The 17,461-nt window shown below is 33.6% G+C and overlaps 1 protein-coding gene across 1 annotated transcript; it reads right to left on the bottom strand.

Annotated features, from left to right (window-relative positions):
* Window positions 1-1,270: 1,270 nt before the first annotated feature.
* LOC149776056 (short-chain collagen C4-like) lies at window positions 1,271-8,112 on the bottom strand. The gene is made up of 3 exons (XM_089941561.1): window positions 7,783-8,112; window positions 4,676-4,747; window positions 1,271-2,612 (listed from the first exon to the last, which is right to left on the bottom strand). The coding sequence occupies exons 1-3, from the start codon at window positions 8,039-8,041 to the stop codon at window positions 2,137-2,139; spliced, it is 807 nt and encodes a 268-aa protein (XP_089797687.1). The 5' UTR covers window positions 8,042-8,112; the 3' UTR covers window positions 1,271-2,136.
* Between the last annotated feature and the right edge of the window lie 9,349 nt (window positions 8,113-17,461).

Genomic DNA, 17,461 nt, shown 5'->3' on the forward strand with positions numbered 1-17,461 from the left:
GCGGTATAAACAGACGAGAAGGCAAATGATTAATATAGGCTGTGTCTAAGAACGTTATTGGGGGTTCCAAGAAACCTTCAGTACATTGTTTTCCATTAATTAAAAATAAAGAATAATGTTTCATCTATATATATAGAAAAGTGAGACTTGATTGGTGTAAAAAAATACTCACACGAAACCGCAAACAAACTCTCTTAAATTATTTCTGATAACTGCCATTAGTTTCTTTACTTCTTTAACATATCATATATTGAAGATAAATACCTCAATATGTTACATATTTTTATTATCTACCTATTTGCTGTCGGATTTTAATCAATCTTGTTTTATTTGATTTCTATAAATTTTGCAAGCATGTTAGGAAAAGTTTTAAGGTGTTTTTTCCGCTTGTTTTACAGGCAGAGACTTATAAACGGTTCGTTTCCATCATCGCATCTGAGGGGCATTGAATATATGAATAATTAAGATTGATCACTCAATTACAGAGATATTATGTTAGGCTGATCTGTTTTATATATGTATTATATCAGAACCACTCTACTAAAATATTTTAGAATGATGGATTTGGAAAGCAAATTTTTTTACGGGCTTAGATATTGATGTATCATTTCCCATCTACTGACCTTTAAAATTCTTTGTATGAGCAAATGATGGAAGAGTGCTTCTTGCTGGGTGAAATCAATCCTTATAACCCGTTTTAAGCTAAATGGCCCATCCTCTGACAGTTATTGATGCATTGCATTACTCCTTCTTGTGCTAGGAAAAATCACGATGCTATTATATTTATTACTAGGTAACCTGTAGATACACAAACAACTGTAAACACTGGATTAACATTACATCCAGTATTTCAATACATTAGTTTATAATATTTTGAGAAACACTACGTAGTTTATCAAATAATATGAGTTAAGGACTCGTTAGAAGTACACGTACAGTTTACCTTATCTAACTTTACTCTCAAATTTAAAACAAAAGGAAACGATTTTTAAAGCAGACTCCAATAACCGTTTAGATATTAGTATCAGTCCTCTCTTATCAAATTTGTGGTTGGTGCCTGCAATGATCCAAACAAGATAGTTGCTCTTTTGTTATGAGTTTTGTTTTCATAACTTTTCAAATGGAGAGAGAGAGAGAGAGAGAGAGAGAGAGAGAGAGAGAGAATTCAGGCTTGCTAAAAGGGGTGTCACTCCTACATCTTAGAGAAAAGCTGAACGAGAGGTACGACGGGTTGGCTGTAAGAAAGACAAACCCTCTTGATTCTCGACGAATGAACTAACTTTATTTAAATAAATGATATATAGGATATTACATTCTAGATAAACACACAATTTATATTTAAAAACAAAAAATATATATAAATTTACAACTTTCCATCCTAATAAATCTGCTAAAAAATTCTGTCCTGAAACGTTCAAAACATGGAGTAATCAAATTTCTAATTTCGATGACTTTATTCCTGATGCGAGTGAAAAGGATTCATAATTTGTAAATGAAATATTTTAAAACATATCTTTCACAGTTTTGGATGCAATTAAAAATGTACAGTTGGCAAATGTATTAAAAAGTTCCGTAGGGCTTTATGCTGGAGCATTGTACAAAAGCTGGATTATTCGGATCTTATACAATGATGAATAGCTGAAGAAAACTCAATATTTATGACTTTAATTTCCTTTCAATTAATTTTACAATTTACATCACAACTGCAGACATAGAAAAATTTTCGTCATTACATCTCATAAAGAGCAATTTGCTTTTAGAATTTAGCAACTCCCCAATAGTTTTGTCAGATGAAAACTGAATAATTATTTCTACTCCTTGTTCACGATACAAATTAGGAAGTTTTGTCGAAGCAGATAATTTTTGTAATGCAATTATCGCCGAAAAAATACAAAATACAACACCAATAAACGCCAAAATTATGATGACCACATGCCAATTATGCTGATGTCAGTAGAACATAAAAAATGTAAATGAATATAAATAAATTGCAACGCAAGCATATATTAGTTTGGATAATAAGAAACATGCAATCAACAGTGCTCTTTATTTCCTTCTATCACATGAATGTGTGAAGTAATGTGTAACAAAGCTGTCCGAGTACATATGCTGCCTAAAATAACACGAACTCCACCTTTACCTTGAACAAACAACGCATGGCAAAGCTCGCCCTTCAAAATAAGGTGGACAAGGTAAGGACCCACAACGTGCCTGGACAACATACATAAGATGACCGTCCTTGTTTGCAGATCCTCGAGACATTGCCTCTGGGTTTTCGTCCACACACACGTAGTTTGTCGCCCCAACATGATCATAATATCCAGACATCAAATATCCAGTATATTCCATTTTCCATCCGAGATAGCAGTTCGTTTTACCAGGGATAATAAGGATGGCCATATGAGAAGTTTTACACACACAGCATGGTACGTCATCGTGGCTAGACACGGTAGAAAAGGGATTCGACCCATCCACCAATTCGTACTCAGCACCGTATATATACGCAGTCCACACTGTTCCGCCGACATTTTTTCCCCAGTTCGGTTCCTCCGGCAAGCAAAGAAAGTCAGCTGCGCCTCCGGCGTGAGAGTGAAAAGAGCCACTAGCAAATCCTGGAAAAAGAGTAAGTTAGCAAAATAAATGTGAAAATGAATTACTTCCATCTTTATACAGTAGCATGCCTCAAAATGATACTCGCGAAAGAATCAACGAGTGCCCCAAATTGTCTCAGCTTCTTTTATTGTTGCACACTCGATACTAAGCTTCACTAAATTAGTAAAATAAAACCCAGTTATTGACTATAAATAGCCGCATATAAAAATAATGCATTTAATCACTGCTATGAATTAGCAGGGTTCATATCGAGCCATCTTACTAAAGAAAGAAACGAATGATCATTTTCGATTAAAGCACTTACATAAAAAAATATGCTGATTCCAAACAAAATCTACTTTTAAATAATCAGATCGAGTTAACAAATAATTGTATGTGTTTGATTTATTTTCAGAATAAAATTACCGCTATTGGATTCGGTGGAAACGCAGTTCGGTTAGGTAAAGTTCTTGTTAGCATTAACAAGAACACTACGAATGTATAAAGTGAATTTCTTTCTAGATAAGTGTAATATGCACCTTATTTCATTCCTATTTGATCATACATGTTTAATATGGCGTTCGATAAGGACGTTCAATTGGTATTTCTGTATCCCGCACGATGATGGGAATTACTTTTGTGTCTTCTTTAACGTCTGCGTTATGATATTTTTAAACTTTTCATATTTCTAATTCGTGTTGAATTTCGTTCATACCGTAAATATAAATATATCGAGAAAAAAAGCGTTAAAAATGGGTATGTAATAAATATAAAACCTCGTATGTGTTCTGCTTTCGAGTCCAGGAATAATTGCTTTTTTGACAGAGTAAGTCTCACCATAACGGCCTCAATGTATCCCTTTACCATTTCAAATTTGTTCTTTCCGCTAACTCATATCAATACACTTATGCAGTTTTGTATATTTAATTATATACCCAATCAATCTTGAAATCTTGCATGATTGATATGCGTTCTTTACAGATGTTCAGTACGTATTTCTATTTTTTTTCTTTTCTTCCTGGAAAATGTTTCTTTGTACGACGGCCGTGTATTGAATTTAAAGGCTATTCGGACTGCTGTAGCTGTCCTCATGGGATCTATGAATATATTAGGGACAAATCCGAATTAGTCTGAATCAGTCATTCAATGAACACAGGGGACTCGTTGGAAATGAGATTTAGAGTGTTGGCTAATAGATGGAGTTTAGATCCCACACCCTAAATATGAACTTTTTAATCGATATCAAGAGCGGAGGGACGGGTGTATCCCCTAGATTCCCCGTCTAATACGAACTTGCATAAAGAGAACGTTTCATGGAACAAACTTCGTTCATATATATATATATATATATATATATATATATATATATATATATATATATATATATATATATATATATGGTTACAATTATGCCATTGAAACGTTGTTAACGCAGGTACTTCTAAGAGTTTTGCCTCGCAGATCCTTTGCCTGGTTGTTTACACACCCGCCCATCTAACCAAGAAAAAACATATACAAAAATATAAAACATACCCCCCAACCCCAACAAAAAGCGAAATTTCTGGATCCGCAGCTGAAAGTTCCTTTTTGCATTTGTAAAGAGCCTGTAAAATGATGGAATGTAGCACTTTACCAGCTTTAATAATAATGACTTGTAAGTTAGCACTGAAGGTATCCAGGCACGAAAATGTTCATGTAAGTGTATTATTTCATCTACACATCTAAAAACACTATGAATTATGTATATTTTGCATGTCGGTTGTAACTTGATAAACATACCTATTCATGCAAGGTCAAAAGCACTGTGACAGGCTGAGAAGTACCGCGTGCAAATTTAAGAAAAGGAGGCTGGATGGCTTAGATTTGGAAATAAAACGGTTTAAAGCGAATAGGAGGGTTCGTGTATCATTATCCACATTTTGCAGACTACATCTGTCCTATAAAAAGGCAGTACTGTTGAGAATATAATTAGAGTAAACGGTGTCCAAAATAAACTCAAATGTGGCAAATACAATGTATCATAGGTATAAAAATGTTAGAGAGGATTGGTAAGAATGTAATCACAAAACGCAGTTGGCCTCACCTTTGTACACGACTTCTGTATCATTTCCGGGACATGTAGTCCTTCCCCATCTCACGTAGATTGATCCGAGAACTGAAAATTAAAAATTCATTGGACTAAGGAAAATTTATTAGGAGATAACCACACGTTTATCACAAGAATTACCATCCTTTGAAAACAAGAACTTCACCACCAGTGGGACGAACCTACATATCGAATGAATTAGAATGTACGAATTGAATATCGTCTCTATCCCCAATATGACGAAGAGGTGATTTAATTACATAGGGTTGTTTATCGAGCTATACCGATTGTATGAAGACCTTTATCCACTTGACATTGCGCCATCGACCATATTGATTTCGGACAAACATATGATAGAGCGTCCAGTACATTTTACTGTTGCTTTCATCGTTATCCAAGTCATAACTTTTGTGTGATGTGCAAAGGAAAAATTAACTATTATGGAAATCGGACTGACTGATCCTGATTCTATGCATTGTTTTACCCTGCAAAGATAATAATAATAATAATAATAATAATAATAATAATAATAATAATAATAATAATAACATATTATTATTATTAGTAGTAGTAGTATCGTTTTAATAATCTTTTGCTGTTGCTGTTCTTGTTTTACAATTTGATCTTTGTACGATCCAGTTTTGAATCTTCGGAAGAGAATTACAAGAATAAAGAAAATTTTCATAAAAAAACTTTTTCAAATTCGATCATATATTTCTGATCAACTTTGGGTTACTCTCAAAGAACCATAATCCCAACCATCGCGACATTTCAAATTTTAGCACTTTCACTCGCATACCACGCTGCACTACGGTCAGCCACATACGTTTAGTTTCAAGAGATATCAAAAAATGTTGAGTAAAGTAACACAATATAGCGTGAGGATTTTCTCTGACAGGCGACCACACTGACTAGTTATAATAAAGCATTTTACAAGGATAATAACTTAAAATTCATACCGGTGATGTATCACAGGTCTATACACATATCTCATTGTTGTTATTATATGACCAGGTACAGTTTATGCTGATTCGCAAAATGAGATACATATTGCAAATATACATATACTGTACAAATTTTAAAATGCAATGTATTTTCATATATTATTATATGCCGATTTTTTTCCTCCGTTAACTTTACATTATCAAAATAGTTCAGTATTTTACGATATTGCACTCAAGCGTACTTCATATTGCACTCATGTGGGCCCAATAGTGTATTGGGAACTACTTTGTAAACAAATCATGTACACTCAGATAATATGTTCTTTACGTTTTGGTTGATTAAATTTTGTTTTTGAATGAACTAAAGCAGATTTTTTCGTGGACTTCCACATACCAGCTGCTTTGCCACATTTCCTATTAACTTTTTGGATACAATGTCTCGGATAAACATTATATTCCATGGCGTCTTTTTGATAATTGCAATTGAAAGTCTTCATATTATTCCCACATTATGATTTCAAACATTCAGTGACAGAAGAGAAACACACTTGCAGATGTCAACATGCTGCTGAAATCCGATGTACTTCATGTAGAATTGGTACAGATAAATCCAGTCCATAAACACGAAATTTCGTATGATCGACAAAAATATAAAACTCTGTTCATTAGAGATCAAGTGAAAAAAGTTTTTGCAACGCGCATTCATTCACACTATGACTCAAATTTCCAATTTAAGTATCCAAAACGTCATTTGCTTTCGAAAGTTATGTATAGCGTGACTAAGTTTAAATTTATCAGGGCGGTGTTATGTGCGCATTAATACTGTTTTTGTTGTGTAATGATGAATCTGCGCTTCTGTATTTAGTTTGGAATACGGCATACATTCAGTTACTTTGTTTCTTTTAGTGTGTGTTTGTTCATATAATTATGATGTAGGAAGAATTATAAAACGAGCATATAATAAAAAGGTTACTGCATTTGTATGGGAAAATATGAATTCGTCTTGTCGAATGGGTATAGTGCACTCTCAAGGTCGTGCTGTATTTCCATGAGAAAAACTCGCTCGCATTTTCCCATACAAATGCAGTATCCTATACATATGAATGTAATGGAGGTTAAATTCTCAAATGAGTAGAAACTTTCTCTAACAAAAGTAGACAGAGCCAACACTATTTAATTGTAATTACAAATTAAAATAAATATCTACTATATTATTTTTATGACACGTTAGTTTAGCATTGTACCTTAGTAACTCAACATCTAATGATATTATCCAAATAAGAAAACAAAATACACAGCACTAATAATTAGTAAGGTTCTAAATGGCTGAGCATGGAAATTAAGTTACAAAAAGTCAAAACTAAATAAAATTGCATGAAAATATTCTCTAAAAGGTTTTCTGACTTAATAATGGAGACATACCCGAAAAGAACATCCATGACTGTTAGTTGCTGGTCTGCATTTCTATCGATCTATCTATCTATCTATTTATCATTATATATATATATATATATATATATATATATATATATATATATATATATATATATATATATATATATATATATATATATATATATATTCAAACCAGGGTCAGCTGAATTTGAAAGTAAATTCCCCAAGCCATCTAAGAAAATTATTAGTCTTACTTATCGACAAGTCCTACCAATTTAAATAAAAACTTCACAAACGTGACGTTAGGTAAAAGACGGCGTAAAACTGCGCATACGTTCACATAGCGAAAGAACTGAATCCTGATAGAAACACTGCCATTTATAAACTTAACTGATTCCAAGAATAATATATCAGTATTTTTTGAGTAGTCACGGTACTTGCGAATTGGGCAAAAATACATCTGTCAATATAATTAAATTCATCACTTTACAGCCAGCACAAACGACATTAAGGTTTTCAAATACAGAGTGATAAATTTCTAACGTATATGCCACTAGGTGATATTTAATTTTCTAACAATGCATTCAAAAATTTAGATTTAGTTTATTTAGTTAGTTTTTGTATTTGAAATGGATGCATTTAGGCCACTAAACATTCTTTATTTATGCAGAAAACCTGGTAGCTGTATTGTTTCCTTTGCAAGACGGTGAATGTAAGTAATATAATTTTACAAAGGAACATAACATATAAAGGTCATATACTCACCGTTTGATCTATCCCGCACCAGCTGCTCAGTTGCAAGCATTCTCTTAAAAAGATCTATTTCAAGCATTTTTACCTTCTCCTGAAGCTCCACCATGGAAGCGTCCGTTTCTCTTTGGACGAATTCAACCCTCAGGAGCCTTTCTAACAGTTTGTATTCATAATCAAATCTCGGGCAGTCGTTAGTGTTTGATGTATATGCCTTTTGTAACTGCACACTGTATACACATATTGTTAAGACTGCATACAGAATGGCACACATGACCAAGCTATATGGTACTATACCTTGGAAAGACTTCCTCTTCTTATGTGAGAAGCTACCTTATAGCTATGGAAAAGCCAACAGAGCAGATATATGGTGTTCTGCATAAATCAGGAACAGATTTTCCGTTACCTTCGCACCAGGTTATACTTAGTTCTGTGTTTTTAGTGTTCATTATATGTAATCAGTACGGCAAATTGCATAATTGCATGGTGTGTTTTCAAAGGTATTCATGTAATTAAATTATATTGGGATTGACAGCTTCTTATCGCAAAGCACGTATCTATCAGAGATCTAAAACATCAGTGACTTAAACATTTTTTATTCAGCATGCTGAAAGGAAAGGTGGGCATTTATTTTATTCCCTTCATGCCGTAGGTACAATCTTAGATCTAGTGTTAAGCCTTTAATCTTGCCATATATGCTGACCATATGTCTCAGTGATAAATAGAATGATCCGCGTTCCACTGTCATTTCCTTTCAAAGCATATGCATACGGTTAAATATTAGTCAATTGATGTTTTAACATTCTGTAATTCTCTTTCTTGCGTTAGTTTGATTTACATTTCCTTGTGGAGGCTTAATTTCTAGAACATATCATTTGCAATAACGATAAAAAATGGTTTTAGGGTAAAATCACTTCTAATGGCAATTGACAATAAAATGTGCAAAGCAACGTATTGGTAATGCTATTAAATCAAGATCTGGCCTTTTAAACTAAGATCACAAGACCTTACCGATCAACATATATATTTTATAATTTAAAACATATAAAGACTTTCATAAAGCGCTACAAATATGGTTGAAAATGTAATTTGGCTCTTTACAGACAAACAGCATCATAGAACATTGTTCGACTTGCACATCTTCGATGATAAGCAATGTTCTAATGAAATAATTTGTTGAAATTGAATGACATGTTTTCAGAATAGAGGTAGTTTTGATCATTGCCTACTTTTTATCTTAACTTTTTCCTGGCATCATATATTTGTAATATTTTGTACACTATCTTAATAATAAAAACATATACTATAAACTTTTTAGCTGGAGGGGTAAGAAGTTTCTCACACAAAGCATGTTTTCATATTAAGTGTGATAAGATGAAATAAATACCTTCTTCACGTACATTTCTGACTTTTTTGGTCAAGTCAGATCCCTCTGGTATGCCATTCACGTCACCAGCATGTTTACCGTGTGTCCATCAACATGTTTCAAAATTAGGTTTTACGTATTTTGTAATTAAAAGACTAATATTATCACATCACAGTTTTTATATGAGTTATTTTTTAATTCAGCCTTTGTTAGTTTTCAAGCACTGTGAGCTATTTTTCTTATGCGCAGATGTGATGTTTTCTTTGGCTTAAAACCTTTGGGGATGTGATGTGATGTGATTTGGATTTTTAACGTAGCTTTAACAATTTTTCAGTCATATCGCTACGATGTCTGCAATGTGGCGGTTGATAGTGATGTCTATCACTGGGGCATCATGCCGCAGACATGTAGCATGATGTCCCACCCAGTCACATTATCCTGACACCGGGCCGACCAGTCCTAACACTAACCTCTTAATGCTGAGCGCCAAGCGAGGCAGCTGTTAGTACCGTTTTTGTAAGTCTTTGGTATGACTCGGCCGGGGATCGAACCCACGACGTCCCGCATCAGAGGCGGACGCTCTAACCACTAGGCCACCGGAGCGGTCAAAACCTTTGGTAGGATTGTAGTTGCGGAATAGTAGTTCCAAAAGCTGCATTTCAAATTGTCGATATTACTTCATTTGAAAAAGCGTTTAAATACCATACAAGGGGAAATTTATGTGTTATTACACTTTTTCTTACTTACAATTGTTAAACCTTTTGCGTGGAGTATTTATACTTTGCAATGTTGACACCTCTGTGGCAAGATTTGTTTTACTTTCTCATACTGACAGAGCTTAAACTGTCATCAAACATATTACTTCACCATGAAGGTTACGAAAGTAAACCCACGTGGAAACTTCGGATAATTTTAGAAAATAAGTCCCAAAAATACACAAATGTCTGCAGAAAGAAACACTTTTTAATAAAACAATTGTTCTGTTCTCGTTTACTTAACGTGAGAACCATTAAAGTATAGCACAAAAAGGACCATGTAAACATGGTTGACCGTCTGTTACGTTACATAATAAAGGCGATCTGGCGAATTTCTCTCGCGTTTTTAAAAAATCTTCTTTATCATTGTACCTTGTTACAGTAATCCACCTAAAATACACAGAAAAGTATTTTATTTTAACGTTTCTAATTTCAGGAAAAGAGTCTGCATCATGAAAACCATGTCTCGTTTCCTTCCACGTCACCTGCAGATTGATTCCTAACCTGAAGCTAACAAAACTATGTCATCAAAAACAACGATATTAGTATGCGTGAATATACATGGAATATTATTGTTACATGCAATTGTCTCTCTACCGAGCAAATCAAACGCTTGCATGAGTTTGGCTTGAAGCTGACTGTTTTCCTCTATTTCGAAGAATCTCAAGACCACAGTTCTTTCAAACGAAAAGTTCTTGAATATTTAGACAATACAACCTATTTTTCTCTAAGCAACCAACGACGGAGAATAACGCAACTATAAGGATTTTAATTTTTTTTTTCATGTTTTAATGTTCCCTGTACATAGGTAGCCGTAGGTTGGGGAGCGATCTCATGGACTATCTTACATTTCCTTTTTTTCTACATATGCCTATTCTTCTGTATAAAAACTTTAGACGGCTAGATTTTGATCTATTAAAACGGGGAAAAGCACAAGCAAAAAAAAAAAAAGAAACGATAGCCTGAAAAGAAAAGATAAAAATGTGTGGAACAGAAACGGTTTGGAAACAGGAATATTGAAAGAGTATAAATATATAATAGGTATACATAATAAATCTTATAAAACTAGCTTATGTACGAAAATATAATCAAGAGATAATTCAAGACTGTAGATGCAACTGATTGTCATAAATATATATAAAACACTTCAAAAGACAGGGATAAACTCACTATTCTATACGACTAATTAATACATGTGTGCCATTCAGTTTCAAAACATTCCAGTTTATTGTTCCATCTCACAAGTGCAGTATCGTTCTTTTTTTATGGATTCACCTGAAAAAATAATTCATGTTTTTTGGATTATGCAACTGGGAATCAATTTTTGAATGATTTAAGCCAGTGGAGTAGAAAAAGACACTACTTTCCTGCATACCTTTTCACTTGGAGGAATTAATTGTCCGTATTTTAGAAGCAGGCAACGTAATTAATTTTATATTGCTGATATCTCAAAGATACTTATGTAATATGCACCATGAAAGAAAACCTACACCCCACACATACCTAAGGTATTTTTACATTATATTTTATAGGCCCTGAGATTGGAATGCTTTCAGTCACAGCTTGGCTAAACCGTTGTCACACAAAATCATTCAGTTTGTCAGATTTACAACCATTGATGAAACGAAGCTTGTCTGCATCACTGTTATGATTCATGAATAAATCGTATAAATTACAACTATTTATTAAGACGATAAATATGATCTTTTTCAAATGGTTTACGCACAAGCAATTAGATATGAATAATTCGCCTTAAACCTGGCTCTTTTTGGGGTGTAAAGAATTTTTATTATTAATAGCCCAAATCTGTGTCGGTGCTCGTCTCATGTATTGTGTAAACCTCGCATGCCACTGAGCCATTTTTTCCTGGTCGTTGTCTCACAGACAATGCTACAGCAGTACTTGCCACTAGTAATTAATTTATTCCAGTACACGTAAGAAATTTTAGAGCTATAATACATTCCCAAGTTTGAAGTGAGCTTTGTTTCTATGGGTCTTCTTTAGCGTAAAGTTGAAAATACGGATCACAATTTGTTTTTTCTATTAGGGGTTCAGGCGTTTTGGATTACTGGGAAAACTTATGATATTAAAAGAGAAAATCACTATTTTTTATAAAATCGATCATAAGGCGATCCCGTCATTTTGATGCTTGTGTTTTGAGGATTTTCACTGTTATTACTTTGTAATGCAGGTGAAAAACAACATGTGACAGTTTAACAAACCCAGGCAGGTCACCGTTAGTATTCATTCGTGTTTTTACTAATGTTGTCACAGTGTCATTAAACCAAAGTATTTCTTTTCAATTGTGTCAATAAAGAATTTCCACTATTAAAACATTGATAAGAAATGATGAATGTATAAGAGCATTGATGTCGTTTTGTTACCATATATGTCCTGCTCGTGCCCTAGTTTGATAGCTGTCCTGTTTTTAATTTTTACTGATTATCTTACTCTGTAATAAAAATCGTAGGATATATGTACCATGAGTTTTTTAAAAGTGTTGTAAATCATATGCGAGAATAAAGTATATCCATATTTTACGGTCGGATGACAGGAACGTTATATATATAGGAGATATATCATTATGACTTTCGAACAGCTAGCTTTACATGAGAAAAATTTAAAGACATTCTAACCATATGCTAATCAAACGGTGATTTGTTGCTGTTATGAAGCCGATATGAAGCAATTAATATAATACACATTAACTTTAATGGCTAATAGGCCGATTAATGCATATACTCGAAGGTACTATATCTTCAGGTTGATTAAACATTAAGTGCGAATACGATAGATATTAGGCTCTTGAGATGAACCCTTGATTCCGGTAGACGATATCAAACTCCTTATATTCTCTGGGAATGCCAATGCTTTCATTACAAAACATGGTAATATATAAATAATTAATCCACAAGTCTCCGTATTTACACTTTTGAAAAGGACAAAAATATGGAAGGGTCCGATATTGCCCCTGGACTGCTTCAATATAACGTTTGGAGATTTTAAAAGTGAGTGATGTTTTTGATTTGCTTTAGGTGTGTGTCACAGATACACGTATGAAACTAAATAGTTATCAGGTGTATCGACAAAAATACCATGTCAATATTGATACTAAATATATTTCAACATATAATTATTTCAAAATATAAATGAGCACGTATGTATGTATGTATGTATGTATGAGTGTGTGTATGTGTGTATGTATGTATGTATGTATGTATGTATGCATCTTTGTATGTATGTATGTATGTATGTATGTATGTATGTATGTATGTATGTATGTGTGTATGTATGTATGCATGTATGTATGTATGTATGTATGTATGTATGTATGTATGTGTGTGTGTGTGTATGTGAGAAGAGTTTCCGGACAAAATGTAGGAATCGTTTCATTATAGTGTAATTGCATAATCCAAATCATGTCTAATGTTGAAGATTCTAAAAGATTCAGAATTAACAAAGAAAGTCTTATGATGTCTGTAATATTATGCATAGACTTTATGTAGGCTTTACTAAAACAATCTAATGCATTCTTCCAATGGATATCAGTTTTTGTGAGCATTAGTAAGTATTTGTTAAATGCCATAAAGTCTTCTAGACGCTGTTAGACGTAAAGTTTCTAAATATTTTCAATGGTGTATTGCTGAGTCTCAGTTTATCTTCTGCAACTGTGTGTAGTAAAGTGGCAATTGCATATTGGGTTATGTTGAATATCAGAGAAAAGCTTTTAGACATGATGAATTATTCAGGATCTAGGAATCTTGACAGAATTAGCAATAAGTTACAGAAAACCATCACCCTTTATTTACAAGCACACGGCTCACGCTATAACTCGTTCCGTTAGCAGTCGAAGTACATGTTTATAGCCCACATTTTGCTTGAACTACGTACGTCATTCAAATAGTCAATATTGTTTACAGGCACATGTAAAGGTGTCCAACTATTCGCAATTACGGACATGTAGTTTGTCACATCTGGGTGACCTAATTGCTTTCAACCGTTGTACCATCTGTTACAATAATGTAGATTCCATGAACAATACCAGTAGGTGATGAAGTTTCCACTGGTATGCACCTATAAATGCAATGCGTGCTTTTGTGCTTGTGTGAAATATCGCCAAAGTTCTTTTACTGTATAGTATCCCTTGATTTCCTCGACTCTGTCTTTGACTAGTAGCATACACGTTTTCTATAAACTCCAAGGTCATATGAAGGATTCTTAATGATGTGCATAGGGTAGCATAATTCGAGGAAGCTGCCCTACATTATAAGTCTGTTTCTTCTCCTAGGCTTTGTTGGTGAAATTGGGTACCCACGAAAAGGTTTGATGTGCTTGATGACTATAGTGCGATTTTAATATTAGACTTCGACATTTTTTATTAAAACAATCTGAATGTATCTCAAATTTCATCCCCTTTAATCCGGGGCCGCAAATCAAGCAATCAAACACTGGTTTGGGGTCTGTTATGTGACCAAAGAGACAAGTATCTTGTGCAAAATTAAATTTATTATTTAACATCCAAAAGAGATTCAGACCGAACCATCTAGTATTACAAATGTCAATTCACAAAATATATTCCTTTTCTGGTTGTTTCGACACAAGGTAATTGCATGACATTTTGAGATGAATATATAATTTCACCAAGTGTTTGCTTGTATTTACTGAAGTATTTCTTATGTGCATTGCTATGTTTTCATTATTACTGTGCAGCTGACCGATGCAAATTGCAAAGCAGGAGTAGTCAATGCTATTGTCTGAGTAGTAGATAGCAAGTGGCACACACTATGCAAACTCATTGCATAAACAAATACTGCATACAAAATTAAATTTTACCGTTGAATAATCTGCACGTTGTATGAACATAAGCAATACTCTGTATGGGCACTTGTCTCTACTTTGCTTCTGAGTGGACAAAATATCCATTATCTGACCAATGATGTACAAATATAATGAACGTTTTGTTTCTGCACTGTTGGTCTACTTATGCTGCACTATACACAATTTTATTATAATCCATGTTTCTTACTGCACATGCAGTATTATAGAATAATTAACGTGTGGAAATGCCTCAATACTTCTTTATAATTAAAAGCAGCATTATTTATTGCATGTATAAACCGTTTATAAAGATGATTTGTTTGACATAATGTGTGCACTAAATCAGAATATGATTGTTAAAGTAGATTTTGTAAGACTTGCACATGTTATATTAGGCTTGAAACAATTTCCATTCGTATACATTAAAAATAAACATACTCTCCATGGCTATTCATTGTTTCTAAACTAATTCCATTTGTTATGTCTTTGCGACAATAGCAAGTCTCGAATTATAATGAGAACAGAAGACATACAAATGTTAGAAGGAATACAGATAAAAGCTGCAGAGAGCTATATATAGGCCTGATCAGAACAGCTGGACATAATGCAATATTTCTCACAATAAAATTAGCACGTCTGAGCTACAGGACGGTTGTGCTGAAGGTGACAATATAACCATATTGCTCAAGTGCCTGCTAAAGAATACAAGAAGATTATTGGATACCTTTATCAGGTGACCACAATACAGGGGACACATTTGACCATGTTAAAAATCCAAGTTTGCCGCGAAACACAGCCTAAACACCTCCCGTTAATGATTTTATTGAGGCGTAATTTGTTTTATGAGCAAATGCGATTGAATAAGAATTCACAAATTGAGCCCATAGTAACGTCAAGACTTACCTTGATAATGTAAAGTTCGAAACTTTAGGAAACGTTGCTCATACATGTGCACATTATCGGTTTGAGTTGTCCTTCAAAACACAGTGACAGTGTTTACGTTGAAGTTCTACAACTAAACATTACATTGTTACAATACTTTTGTGAAAAGAAGCTTACTGGATGCATAAGTACACATATTTAATGGAATGTATTTGTGACCGGATATTTTCAGCATTTGATTTGGAACATTGGACTGTACAGAAGACGTAAACAAATCTCTTTTTGAGTCGGACTTGCATCACAGATTTACCGTGTAAATATGATGTGGTTGGATAAAATTCTGTCAGTTGGTGAGTCCGGATTATGTCTACATTCTTCTGTGAACAATGGTGAGTCTATTTACTTCAGTAAGTTCACATTTAAACCAAGCTTGTATATAGGGTGGATTCCATGTTACGTTTATTCCACCCCTCCATCCCACCCCAACCCTCGTTATCATCTAATTAATACCGGTAGTTTTACTTGTTATTATTGTTATTGTCTTGTGGTTTTGCTAGTTTTCATGTTATGATACGTTATACATGACATAACAAACCCCGTGGGGGAAAATTGTCAATATTGAACAAGACGAGACCATTTCCCCCCATTTCCCTTTGCGAGTCGAATAAAATAATGACGGCCAAAAATGTTGAACGAAAACAAAAAGTTCGAGAAGGCGGGGTTAAAATGTTTTCCCACGATTTTAGCCAATCAGTAAATAAAATACTTCACAATAATTTCATGGGCTTTTTTTTGACCAAACAGAATCACATATGCTCACATGTTATAATATCAAAAATATTAAACAGCAGTCACTATAGGCAAAATGTATACCGACTGTGTGATAAAACCATTTAGGGAATGTACATTCAGACAAAATAATATTAGACCCTATGCGCATTGGAAATAACAGCATTATACAGTTATAACATAGACACTGTACTACATTCTGAATAACTTACAAAGTACGCCTTGGAAACGCAAAACAGGACCACTTGGAAAGTAAAAAAAAAAACCAGTATATACATATGAAGTTATAAAACATTTGAAATTAAGTACTGACTATGAGATGTATTGAAGCATATTAACATGCGGACAAAAACACCATATGTTTCTTTCTGACTATTTGTAGAGAACCCAATGGAAAAATATTTTTTTCTTCTTCATATAAATGATGCTAGTGCATACAATACATAACAGTGTAACATTTGACCACAGCATACTGAAAGAGAATACAGTTTATATTCGATGCACAATTGTTTATGATGAATTGGACGTCTCTTTACATAAGCATATGATTTGAGTCTTTGTGCAGGAATAGAATACACTATTACGCAATTGTTATTTCCTCATATCATGTGATACAGGACACGAATGTTACCCAATTGGAACAAATTCAAATCCTTTGGAACTTAGTATAAAAGTTCATAAGTAGACGTAATTAGTTATATTAACCAGTCCAGATAGTTATATAATACTATTTACAATTCTGTAAGTACTAAACGGCAGGAAATATTACTTCTTAAATGAAAGAATGTATTTGTTTGCAAAAATGAAAATAAGGAACCTCCTGTTTTGTCTCCCAGTAGAACATATTAGACAACTCTGTTGTATTGAAGACATGTAGCACCAGTTAATACATATCTTTCGTTGTATATATTTCCTCCGCAAATGGAGAGCTTTATACAAATCGGCACTCGGTCACATATTGAAAGACGGAACACTTAAGCAAAATATTAAATTGGGAAATGTATGTGTTACGACTTACAGAAGATTGTTACCATTGTATTTAAACGAATGGCTTTGAAATTTAAAAGCAATTTATAATAAAATT

The sequence above is a fragment of the Sinohyriopsis cumingii genome, chromosome 18 (genome assembly GCF_028554795.1).
Source record: "Sinohyriopsis cumingii isolate HCF-2022 chromosome 18, ASM2855479v2, whole genome shotgun sequence".
NCBI classification, from domain to species: Eukaryota; Metazoa; Mollusca; class Bivalvia; order Unionida; family Unionidae; genus Sinohyriopsis; species Sinohyriopsis cumingii.

Bases quoted from the DNA above. Each gene is read 5' to 3' on its own strand.
- LOC149776056 (XM_089941561.1), bottom strand. From the start codon at position 8,041: ATGTGTGCCATTCTGTATGCAGTCTTAACAATATGTGTATACAGTGTG. The intron at 4,748-7,782 runs GTGAGTATATGA...TTTAATTTTCAG, and splicing joins GGTGCGGGATAGATCAAACG to TTCTCGGATCAATCTACGTG. The intron at 2,613-4,675 runs GTGAGGCCAACT...CTCTTTTTCCAG, and splicing joins TACAGAAGTCGTGTACAAAG to GATTTGCTAGTGGCTCTTTT.